The sequence below is a fragment of the Rhinopithecus roxellana genome, chromosome 14 (assembly GCF_007565055.1).
Source record: "Rhinopithecus roxellana isolate Shanxi Qingling chromosome 14, ASM756505v1, whole genome shotgun sequence".
In the NCBI taxonomy this organism is placed as follows: domain Eukaryota; kingdom Metazoa; phylum Chordata; class Mammalia; order Primates; family Cercopithecidae; genus Rhinopithecus; species Rhinopithecus roxellana.
This window is the reverse complement of record NC_044562.1, coordinates 79,434,654-79,447,709: the sequence shown is the minus strand read 5'-3', so window position 1 is coordinate 79,447,709 and position 13,056 is coordinate 79,434,654. Positions and strand designations below refer to the sequence as shown.

The 13,056-nt window shown below is 39.4% G+C and overlaps 1 protein-coding gene across 8 annotated transcripts in view; it reads left to right on the top strand.

Moving 5' to 3' along the window:
• Positions 1-452: 452 nt before the first annotated feature.
• NOSTRIN (nitric oxide synthase trafficking) overlaps positions 453-13,056 on the top strand; it is a 63,566-nt gene continuing 50,962 nt past the window's right edge. For 4 of the 8 annotated variants that reach the window (XM_030916832.1, XM_010354410.1, XM_010354407.1 and 1 more), the window contains exons 1-2: positions 463-708; positions 10,091-10,176. In XM_030916832.1, the coding sequence (XP_030772692.1) occupies positions 682-708; positions 10,091-10,176 (113 nt within the window). In that variant the 5' untranslated portion in view covers positions 463-681. Of the gene's footprint in view, positions 709-10,090; positions 10,177-13,056 lie in introns of all 8 variants that reach the window. The other 4 variants (XM_010354411.2, XM_030916834.1, XM_010354408.1 and 1 more) reach the window with 3 other exon arrangements.

The window sequence follows — 13,056 nt, the reverse complement described above, 5'->3', positions numbered from 1 at the left end:
ATAGCTGTTTCTGAACATTCTATAGTTATAGTTCTACAGGAGTAGGTTCCTAGTTGTCTGGTATCTGGCCCTGTGGGATTTTAGGGGGTGGGGGAATATGGGCTTGGTATTTGAGAGCTGGATAAAGGAGGTGGGTGGGGGGTTGGGCTCTAGATTTGTTGGTTTGCATATTAAAGGCATGCTCACAAGCCAGTTGTTTGCTCTCTCTAGGAATTAGCTAACCCTCAGACAGGTAGTCTCTCTCCAAGTCCACGAGGTCCCAAAAAGTCAAAGCATCATACAATACAGAAAATAACAAGCATGATTAATACTACAGGCTGAGAGGATATGTGTTCCTGCACTGTCAGACCGAGCGCTAGAATTATTGGAGACACATTGCAGCTTCTGTGCCTTATCTCAATGTTACGCTGTTCAGGACTCAGGATGCTGCCCTCTGAGGGTTTACAGAAGTCATTCTCACTGTCTCACCCTGGCTCACTTGATCCACAGCAGTTCTTTACTTTCTCAGGAAACAAACGGGATGAAAGTCCAGAGCTGGGACTTCCTCCTTGGTGTGTTTGACAAGGACTGACGTACTCTAGGCCCTTTGAATCCCGGAAGTCCAGTACACACCCAACCTTGATTACAGTGTCTAGAATGCTGGAGCGTAGGTGAAAGGACAAAAGCCAGACACATTTCAACATGAGGGATCCACTGACAGATTGTCCGGTGAGTAGCTCAGTGTGGGTTGTGTGCCTGCGTGTGAGGAGGGTGGAGGGTGGGTTTGTATATTAATGGATTTTAACTTAAGAAATTTGAGACACTCAGAAACCAAACACATTTAGATATTGGCTGTGGTACAAAAGTTTGTGGTTTTTCTTTGTTTCAGTTTAAAAACAGAGCTTTTTCTAGGAAATGACAGGGCAGGTAATTGTCATCTTTCCTTCTCATATTCTTGGAAAAAGTTTTGAGTGAGTAAAGCATCATATTTGGATCCAGATGGTGGCTGTTTCGAAAACATTCTTAAGACATACACCCATGGTGCCAACATCGTGTGTGGAGTGGATAAAAAACACACAGAATGTCTGCAGCCAATTTTTGGCTCTGAGAATAAAGTGAGGGAGGAGAGTTTTTGTGCTTTTTTGCCCTCATTTGTTTGAGTCAAGGATCACAAGTCCTGCAGGAGGAAGGATAGACTCTCCGCTCTGCCTGGCCTACAGTAGTTCTCAGACTGGTTTAGCAGCATGTTTGTTCCATGTTTGCTTGTTTTGGTAATATTCAGAGCACTACCAAAAATATAAGTTTGATCAGAAGTCCAAAGACATTGTGAGGTCACTGGCAGCAATAGCAGAGATGTAATTTAGGAAATAAGAAGCAACTAAAATAAAGGGGGATATGTTTACTTTGAAAATAAAGTAATTAAGGAGGGTCAGTGTTTTATCCCAACACATGGGGCTGAAAAGCTAAGATTGGTGACGTTATAAGCAAGAGGTTTCAGTCATCCTTCATGTATTAATAACACAAACTGTGGAGCAGCAGATAAATGGGCGCTGAGATAAAGCTATGAAGAAGAAGACCAGCAGAGGATTATTGATTTCCTTTTTGTTTATTCAGTGGATAAGAAAAGCACATGGTTGGAAAAGATGGAACTATGGCTACTATTGCAGAAAATCAGATGAGCTATGAGATGAACTCATAAATGACTAGTAATTTTACTAATGACAAGATAGTAGCCAATTCTGCCTAATTTTACTTTCTTTAAACACAAAAATAATTTGTGCTTAATGTAGAAACAAATTCCAATGATATTGTTATATATAGATTTTTAAGAGTGAAACTTCCACCTTTAATTACTTCAATCTCAGTCTTCTCTCCATTGGTAATTATGAATAATTTTTAACAAGTCTTTTATCATTTATTTGTCTCTCCTTGAGGTTGCTCCCTTACTAAACTGTTAAATCCTCCCCTGTCTCAACACTCCTATCTCGGTGATTTTGTATCGGGGTGGCAGACCAGGACAGGCATGGGATAAGTGGCAGCAAAATCTTGGCACTAATAGTAACCAAAGAAGACAATTAACACCAGAGGACGGGTTCAATGGACAGAAGAGAGGGAAATAGAGGCCAGATGTAATTAAGTTTAAAAAGAGAAGAATAAATAAATACATAAAAAGGAAACTGAAGCCCGAACATCGTTTTTGCAGGCAGCAAAGTCAGTCTTCAGATGTGGAGAAATGTTTTCTTTCAGCAGCCCCCAAGGCAACCCATAACCACACTTCTGTGTCCGCTTAAAGCTTAAAGCTCCACTCCCTGACATGCTGACTAGTTCCTTGTGCTATGCTGGGCCAAGGACTCCTGTCCTTGTTGAAAACTCTGAAGGTCATCTGTATGGGCTCATTGCCACCAAAAGTATCCAAGAGTCATGGGGAGGCGGATATCCCTTCAGCCTGGGTTTCCAAACCCTCTAAAGTCACAGAGCATTTATTTATTTGCAATTGTTTCATCTTAATCAAGTGTTCAAGTTCATTTCCTGGTACATTCTTAGCTTGTACTTGGGAAACAGTGCTATGTGAAGATGAATCTGCAGTTTGGGAACAAAATAAGACAAGGAAATGGATTGCAAATGAGTGCCTCATGAAACACTTAGGTAGTTTTATAAAACAACCCAAAGCTTTAACCACCTGCAAAATGTCCCCTTCCATGAGTCCCTAGAGTTGCACAGAGCACAATTCATAAAGTCTTAGCTGCAGTTCTTAACCGGGCCCATACCAATATACCCATGTATGGAACTCAGTGGGTTGCATGAACTTCAGTGAAAAATCTCTATTTGTACTGATTTCTAACTGAGATTTAGAATTTTATTCAATCCAGAATATAGGCAACAAGCCCCGATACTACTAGTAATATCTATGTAGTGTCTGTGACTTTGTAACCAATAAAAATCAGAAATTTTATAATGACATGACAGTTGTTGCACATATCTAGAAATATTTACATTCAACCTGACTTCAAAATGTTGGTAATACTTAAGATATGTAATTTAGTATGTTAATTAAAAAGCATATAATATAATAATTTTAAAAATACACTCTAAAAATATATAATTCATTTCCTTTGTAACCCTACGCTACTTAAAAATGTTATTCTGAATCAAATAGGTTTCATGAGACTACAAAAAGGGCTCATGGTATGAAAAAATTTAAAAATCTCTTTTAGATCAAGTTTTAATGGGCAAAATAGGCTGATAGCCGGGCCCGTCAACCTCAAAGAGCCAGGTCAGTGTTTGAGTTCAAATTATTGTCACCAGGTTGGCATAAGATTGCCTAAATGCTATGTAGGACTAATCTTCTGATTAGTCCTGTGTAGGACTAATAAGTTCTGAGAGTGTCAGAACTTATTTGAAGAAGATATCTTTAAGATATCTTTAAAGTTCTGTTTTTGACAAGGAGAAGAATTGGCTCTGGGCCTTGATGCTCCATTCCTGTGAAGGTTTAGGTTTAGCTCTTAAACCTAAAAATATGTCTAGGGAACTCATCCTCAAATCCATGTGCAAGAAAGGTGAGGAAGTAGGATCCAATTATCTCCAAAGGAAAGAATTCGATCACAAGAAAGTATTAATAGCACCTTCCTATCAAACAATCACATAGAAATCAAGGACAAGTAACAAGCTGTAGCCAAATTTTTATTTTTACACACTCATTCAGTATCCAGGAAGGGGTCTGTCAAAGCAAGTCTTCTGGGCTCCACACAGTCAGCCACTCCCCTCGTGTCATCAGCCATTGAAATGGCACCAGGCTGCTCCTCAGGTTGATAACCTGGCTCAGATGCCAACCTGAGCTTCCCATCTTGGTGGCTTAGCCTGGACACCAGACAATGACTGTCACTAACTCAGATGGTGCCGGTGCCATGGTCCAGAGCTCCTGGGAGAATCTGACTCACTGCAAAAATACAGAAGGAGGCTGCATCTGGCATGGGTGTCATGTGCCCCACAGCCTCTCCAGTGTGCATCAGTGAGATGTGTAACATGCCGTTCCACATTTCTTGGACCTCTGTTTCCTCATGTGTAAAGTAAAAGAAGGCGACTATGCTCTTTAATGTTCCATATCCCATAATCTGCGGCAGTCTGCCACAGGGATCCCAAATACTATGCAGCTGGTGAACAAGTACATGGAATCCCCTCATAGAGGGGCAGTGCTTTGAAACATCGCCCGCAGTGAATCAGAACTCACATGATATCGGTAGCACAGTGCCTGGCATCCAGTGTTAAATTTAAGCGGAATATCATGGTTTCTTTAACACTGTGAGGATCATCATTATTCAAAAAAAATTATTCCATACTAACATCAATACAAATAAATTTTTCTATAATTCTTTCTAGAACTAAATTTAACCCTCTTTCATCATTCAACCAGAAAGAGCAGGTAGGCCAAGCTTGATGTAGGCGCTTTATAATCTTTACAAGTCATCTGTCTAACCATTTCGTGTGCTGATTGGCTGGATTACTGAATGTTTTCTGTAATGGCTGTATTTATCAACAGAATTTGCTTACAAATTCTGGGAAGAAACATTTTCCTAATGGCTGAATGGGAAATGTCTGTGTAGACCAGTTGTCTATTTGTGAAGGGGTTATTATTTTTTTTAGGGGCTCAGGAAGATCCCAGATATTCCACTACCAGACTGAAATCCCTTTATCCGGAGAGAAAAGTCTCGTAATGTTTTTGTTTTTCCTAATAATTAATGATCCCCAGGAGAAGCAGCATATTAATATGAATTCATATGGAGATGTAGAATCAATAGTAGATTATTCTCTGAAATGAATATTTGGTAGGGGTTAGGATATTTAAAAGCTCAGTGGGTAGGAAAAGAACACCAAAATTGCCTTCCACCTGACTGCGACCACAGCAAGCCCTCCTTCTTCTGCTGGTTGATGACATTAAGAAGCCAGCTGTATTGCACATGACACTTAAAGGTTACTATAACTTGGAGTAAACTTAGCATGAATAAAAAGATCAGACATTTATAAATGTATTTGATTGTAATGGATTCTCTAATTGATTTCATACCTAACATTTCTAATCACAACTCTGTCTCTAACTAATTAGATTATCCCTATCTCTTTGGGCCTTAACTGTAAATAAAGGAATTAGACTTCAGTGGCTTCCAAACTGTGCTCCATGGAACCCTTTCAGAGTCCTCTCTGTTGGGTGGAAGTGTGTTGAGGTAGGAGTAAGACAACCAAAACTAAAGTCAAGTGATTTCACCCCCACAAAGCAGGTATGTTCCAAGATTTTCTGAACACACACACACACACATACACACACACATACACACACACACACACACACACACAGAGAGAGAGAGAGAGAGAGAGAGAGAGAGAGAGAGAGAGAGAGAATTATATGGTCTCTGGAGGTCTGCTTTGGCATTTAAGTGGATCTGCTTTTCACAGTTTTTATCTCCAAGTCTGAGTAGATGGTACATGATGAAAAGTACAGAATCATTGATTCTAAATAAGGATTTATGCTGGGATAATGAAAATATTCTTAGAACTCTTTTATTTATTGATGTCACCTTTATCTCAATCTGGATCAGGGTTTGTTGGGGAATTTCTGGTGCATAGTATATAGGATCAGAGGTAAAGATTCTCTCCATTGCTTTCATATTCTCATCTCTTATCTGATCACTAAATTAACAATTGAAGACCTTCTCAACTTGCATGTGCCTGGGCATACTGGAGTTTGACGTTTGAGGATGGCTACAGGTGTACCTGAGACACAAGTCCTCTGCACCCTTGAATTGACAGAGTATGGCTGGGAGTGAGGTAGGCGGCAAAGCCATGGGCCAGTTTCCTCTTCCTGGAACAACTTTGTCTATTTACCACACTCTTCCAGTACAAATATTTTCTACGTGTGCCATTTTGGGAAAAAAGTTAGAAAGTAGTAGTCTATGAAATGATGGAAAATCATCTTCTAAATTCTAGAGCTGGCAGCCCAAGGGTCAGTGGAAGCCGTAGACTGTGCTTTGTTCCAGCAGCCCCTTACTTTAAGAGGTTGAATGTGAATGCCTTTGCCCAGGCTTCACCACTGCCACTGAAGGCAATTGAGTTTTCAGTTACCGGCTTATAAACTTTCAGCATGGCAGCCTCCTAAAACTAGTTCCCTTGAGACAGTATTTAAAAATGTGTCTTAGGGTGTTTTGATGGCTTGATCAGTTTAGGAAATGCAGCAGCCCCTGTAACACAAGCACATAGAAAAATTCTCAACTGGTTCTACTCATTTTTACATTGGTTATGGGCAGAGTTTTCTCTACATGCCCCCATCCCATACTTGATGTCCAGGGTCCCTTATTCTCTCCCATAGGTAACTTCTATGTGCAGACTATCCTCTGGTGATGGTGGACTGGTAAGGGCCCTTCCCTTAGGACATTTCATCTTGAAGTCCCTTCCTTCCACTCCTGCTTCCCCTAATGGAAGGTTCTTTTTCTCCTTCCTACTCTAAATCCCTTGAATCCATCTCTTTGCTTTCTTTTCTCCCATCCTCAGCCCCAGCTTTATAGTGTTTGAGAGTAGAAGATTTACTTCGTAAGCATATGCATCCAGGTCTTTCTCTCTTGCACACAGCCCCATGGCTTTTTGTTGAGTCTGTTTCTGCTTTGCTGTGGGCTGGAGAGAGAAGTCAGTAAGACAATACATAAAAATCCACAGCTTAATACTGTGAGGTAGTTCTAAATAAATCAAATAAGAAAGCCACAGGACCTATAAAGAAAATCATAAAATTTTATTGAGCATAAAATAAAATTTGAACAAATGCAAAAACTTGCTATGTCCTTGGATAGAAAGTCTAAACACCGTTAAAAAGTCAGTTTTCCCAAATTGATATATGTATGTAATACAATTCCAATCAGGATCCCAACGGGGATTTAAAAAGATATGTAATTAGACAAATGATCATATGTTACAATAAATGCCTCAGAATAGCCAAATAAATTATGAAGAGAAAAAAAAAGTTGTTTAAAGAGAGAGAAGCAGCAAAGTGTTACTATCTCTATAACTTAGGTAGTGAGTATATAATGTGCATTATTATTTTCTGTATCATTATGTTATGAAACATAAAAACATTTCATAATTCAAAGCAAAAAGACCCTGTATGAGTTAGAACTATGTTCAGCTGCATATTAGAAAAACCCCAAACACATATGTCTTTAAAAAACATTGTATCTTTCTCACACATAAAATAAGTCCAAAAGTAGAGAGTTGAGGGCTCCTGTGGTGTCCTTTACAGCCATCAGGGACCCAGGTTCTTGTTCTCTTTCCATTCTGTGTTCTTAATGCATTATGTCCAATCTCAATACCACTTTATGGCTTTGGCCTGCATTTTCAAGTCCAGAAGGAAGACAAGAGTGCAAACAAGCCTTTACTGAAACCTCATACAAAACCTTCCCTCACATCTCCTTGGATAGCTTTTAGTCACATGGTTAACACCTAAGGTTGAGGGAGGCTGAGAAATGACCTTATTCCAGGAACATATACCCTGCTAAACATTTATGCATTTTCTTATGGCACTGAGGTGTGTTTCATGGGATGCTATTAGGTGTTACAGAAGAAAACAAAAGGCTTAGGGAGAAATCTAGTGAACATGTTTAGGTAACGTAGGAGTAAACAAAGAGGTTAAACAAGGTTCTTTACTGCAGGTCTTCTCACAATTTCAAAATACTCCCCTAAACTTCCCCAGTGTGCCTGTAAGGGGAGGAATGAGGCCTTAATAGTATCATACCATTCATATATGGCAAGTTAGTTTTATTGGAAATAAAAATTGGAAAGCTTGATTGCCAAACAGTGATTTTACTTTCATGACTCTGACAGGAGGATTATTTCTCCTTCATGAGAGGGGCTACACATTGGAACCTCACTACAAGTGTGTTTTGTTTACACTGCAGAGAGTTTTTTAAATTTGTGAATTGTTTGCTACCATTAAAAAAAAAAATCATGTTTCGGATGCAAATCCTGACTTCAGTTTTTTTGGACAAAGTGGGAGATCTGGCTTTCCTGGGCCACATTCCAGGTGGCAGTGATGGGCCAGAATGGTTCTAACAGCTGCCTCTCCAGCTCACAGTCCCCACCCTGCTCCTCACTCATTCAGGTGCCTGACTGGTGCCAGCAGCCACAGGATTTTGCAAACTCTGCTTTAGAAATTAACCATTTTCTCATTAAAGCTTTGCACCCTCACCACTTTCCTTGTGTCCCAGGCAGTTTCAAGGAAGTGGTTTGCTAATATTAATATACATCTATGAAGTCCTGTCACAGCTTTCTGTGTTAAATTCACAGGAAAGTTAAACTACTGCATAAAGGTAAATGGATATGGTAAGAATGTTGCTGTATCCTAGGTGTTGGTTTGTTCCATCCCCAAAGGTAGGGACCTGGATCAGCTCATTTCTTTTTTTTTTTTTTCCTTTTATTTATTTATTTATTTATTTATTTTTTATTATACTTTAAGTTCTAGGGTACATGTGCATAACGTGCAGGTTTGTTACATATGTATACTTATGCCATGTTGGTGTGCTGCACCCATCAATTCGTCAGCACCCATCAATTCATCATTTATATCATGTATAACTCCCCAATGCAATCCCTCCCTCCTCCCCCCTCCCCATGATAGGCCCCAGTGTGTGATGTTCCCCTTCCTGAGTCCAAGTGATCTCATTGTTCAGTTCCCACCTATGAGTGAGAACATGCGGTGTTTGGTTTTCTCTTCTTGTGATAGTTTGCTAAGAATGATGGTTTCCAGCTGCATCCATGTCCCTACAAAGGACACAAACTCATCCTTTTTTATGGCTTCATAGTATTCCATGGTGTATATGTGCCACATTTTCTTAATCCAGTCTGTCACAGATGGACATTTGGGTTGATTCCAAGTCTTTGCTATTGCTCATTTCTTTAGGTCTTTCCTCCTCTGTCACCCTATGTCCTTAGTTTGATACTCTGCTAGCACCACATACCAAGTGCTTTGTTGACTGAACGGCTTTCTGGGCCCTGAGGGGGTGTGTGTTTGTGAATGTGCCCGCTGCAATAGGAGGCACTCAGTAAATGTGAATTTCCTTCCTTTTTCCCTTCTCAATATGGTGCCCAACGGAATGCTGGCGATATCTGAACACTGGAATAGGCTGGCTCATTGTATGAGCAAAGAACAGCACAGCTCTCAATCCATACTGAATTTGGGTCCTCTTATGTAAAATCTCAGTTTGAAAAATGCAATCTGCTGTTGCACCTCCCAGATAGAAACTATGAGAGAGTGTGTCTGGGATGTTCCACCATCTAATTCACTTGCTCTGTGTCAGAAAAAGCTGCAGAATCAATTGACATTTAGCTTCTCTGTTTAGGCACTTAAAATCTATTGTCATCAATGTCTACATTTATAGTTTCCAGGAAGACATTGTGGAGTTCTAAATCAAATGACAAAAACTTTTACTGGAAATTCTTGTGTCTGCAGGCTAAATTCAAATATACATGAATTTATAAAGGGTAATTAATAAATTTATAATGGTTTGGTTTAGCCAAAATGTTCAACTCATTATGATAACATTTTCTTACTGGAATTAAATGAGACAGAGAGAGGACTAGGACAAAGTTTTCTTACCAGGTTATTTACTGAGTCTCCTATCTCAGGTAAGAAAGGCTCAGCTCACTCTAATGGCTCACGGTTCGTCATGAGCCCCAGAAATATAATTTTGAAGTTTGTGTGTGCAGGAGGGGACATAAAATAGTTATGTGGCATCCTTCAGAATATATTTTTTTGTCCTTCCTGGGAACAATAGGGGTGACAGGAAGCCAGGCTCCAAATGCAACCCACTGCTGAATTGTTTGCATTTGGCCAAGGAGAGAAACAGATCAGCTTTATTTTTGAAAAGTTCTCCAGGGTCTTTCATATCTAGGCAGAAGAGACCTCATCTTGATTTTAAGAACTCATGCAAAAGGTATGCATGCCTGTAGCTGCACGATCATTTATAATGACAGTCATGGTTATAGTAGTTTTCTGAATTTATAGGTGCTCTATCTTCGGAGCTGCTCGTAATCTTCCTGTTCATTGTTTTTTGTTGTTGTCGTTCTTGTTTTTCAGTATAATAAAGTATACAAGAACCTAAAGGAGTTTTCTCAAAATGGAGAGAATTTCTGCAAACAGGTCACATCTGTTCTTCAGCAAAGGTACAAAATGCACGTTTGCAATAAATGGTTCTTCCTCTTTAGTTGCAGCAAGTGATATGACTGGAGGAGTGATTACAAGCTGTCCTACTTTCCAGAATGTGGTGTTATATTTTGGTACTCGAGAGATTGCTTGAAGAATGATTCTCCCCTATAGCACATTTATCAACTGGATGCCATAAAAATCAAGAAACAACAGGAAGTAATTCTGCTTAGGAAGGCTCAGTCAAGTCTCTTCTGATTCCTCAGACTGGGTTTATTACCCTCTCCTGGGGCCCACTGTTGGATCTGATGCATACTCTCATTATTGTACTTTTCACACCAACAGCAATTATTAGTTTACATTTTTCTCTCCTCTAGAAAGGCAGAGGCTGTCTTACTCATCATTGTATGCTGACCTCTTAGAGCCTGGCCTTTTGATTTCCTTAGTCATTGTCAGGTAGATGAATGAAAAGTCACCATTTTCAGCATTGTCTTCTTAATACTAGGTGTGATCATGTGTAAAGCTGTTCACTGTGCCGAAATGAGCACATTTAACTCAGTCAAGGAAGTTACAAAAGCTCTGCTTAAAATGAGAAAACCCAAGGACTGAATTTGGTCATAAGGGACCTTTTAGGCCTTTTCCCTACTGCTAGATAGCTCTGTAATAAGCAACTCTAAAGAGACCTTCAGAAGAGACTGTTTAAACCATTTCACATTTTAAATATTGAATGTGTGTCATAAGACCAAAGACGCCATGGACTGATTACATCCTGAATTAGTAGGTTCTAGGGGAGAAAACATAATTTCTTTTCTCTCCCTTTTCAAGCTCTTAGTTGAGATACTCTTCTGAAAACAAGTTAGATTAACAAAAGAAAAACAAGCAGAAATTTATTAACACATGCTATACCCATCACATGGGAGAGGCCTCAGTTCAAAAGTATTTCTCTCTCAAGGCAGTGGCTTAGGGGTGATGCTTAAATAGTATCTCACCAAAGAGCCAGAAATCCTAATAGGGACAAGACAAAGAAGATAGCATCTTCGGGCTTCCAAAAGGCAGGAAAATGTGGGAAGGTAAATATATGGGAAGATTAAAGTCTGTTCCTAGATCCTCTGGCACCACTATCTCTGAGCAGATAAGCAAGTGTTGGACTGTCTTTAGGTGGGAAAGGCAGAGAGAGGGGCAGAGTGTGTCCATTTGTTTTAACCTTTTTTAAACTCAACAATCCCCAGCATTTTTGAGAGGAACGTTTTGGTTTCCTTCAAGGTCAAGAAAAAAGGAAAACATTAGCTTTATCAGCACCAAATGAATGAGGCCAAAGAACGATATGAGAGAGCTCAAACAGACTTTTATAAAGAACAAAACCAGACTTGTCAAAAGGAGTCAAAAAGAGAAACATTTTAAACATGAAGTAACTTCTATCCTAACAGCCAAATATTTTTTTCATCGTTTATTTTTTATTTTAGTAAGATACACAAAACATAAATATGCTATTTTAACTATTTTTAAATGTACAGTTCAGTGTATTAAGTTCATTCATGTTTTTTTTTTTTTTTTACTTTAAGTTCTAGGGTACATGTGCACAACGTGCAGGTTTGTTACATATGTATACATGTGCCTTGTTGGTGTGCTGCACCCATTAACTCATCATTTACATTAGGTATATCTCCTAATGCTATCCCTCCTACCTCCCCCCTCCCCACAATAGGACCCGGTGTGTGATGCTCCCCTTCCTGTGTCCAAGTGATCTCATTGTTCAATTCCCACCTATGAGTGAGAACATGTGGTATTTGGTTTTCTGTTCTTGCGATAGTTTGCTGAGAATGATGGTTTCCAGCTGCATCCATGTCCCTACAAAGGACACAAACTCATCCTTTTTTATGGCTGCATAGTATTCCATGGTGTATATGTGCCACATTTTCTTAATCCAGTCTGTCACTGATGGACATTTGGGTTGATTCTAAGTCTTTGCTATTGTGAATAGTGCCGCAATAAACATACGTGTGCATGTGTCTTTATAGCAGCATGACTTATAATCCTTTGGGTATATCCCCAGTAATGGGATGGCTGGGTCAAATGGTATTTCTAGTTCTAGATCCTTGAGGAATAGCCACACTGTTTTCCACAATGGTTGAACTAGTTTACAGTCTCACCAACAGTGTAAAAGTGTTCCTGTTTCTCCACATCCTCTCCAGCACCTGTTGTTTCCTGATTTTTTAATGATTGCCATTCTAACTGGTGTGAGATGGTATCTCATTGTGGTTTTGATTTGCATTTCTCTGATGGCCAGTGATGATGAGCATTTTTTCATGTGTCTGTTGGCTGTATGAATGTCTTCTTTTGAGAAATGTCTGTTCATATCCTTTGCCCACTTTTTGATGGGGTTGTTTTTTTTTCTTGTAAATTTGATTGAGTTCTTTATAGGTTCTGGATATTAGCCCTTTGTCAGATGAGTAGATTGCAAAAAATTTCTCCCATTCTGTAGGTTGCCTGTTCACTCTGATGGTAGTTTCTTTTGCTGTGCAGAAACTCTTTAGTTTAATTAGATCCCATTTGTCAATTTTGGCTTTTGTTGCCGTTGCTTTTGGTGTTTTAGACATGAAGTCCTTGCCCATGCCTATGTCCTGAATGGTATTACCTAGGTTTTCTTCTAGGGTTTTTATGGTTTTAGGTCTAACATTTAAGTCTCTAATCCATCTTGAATTAATTTTCGTATAAGGAGTAAGGAAAGGATCTAGTTTCAGCTTTCTACTTATGGCCAGCCAATTTTCCCAGCACCATTAATTAAATAGGGAATCCTTTCCCCATTTCTTGTTTTTGTCAGGTTTGTCAAAGATCAGATGGCTGTAGATGTGTGGTATTATTTCTGAGGGCACTGTTCTGTTCCATTGTTCTATATCTCT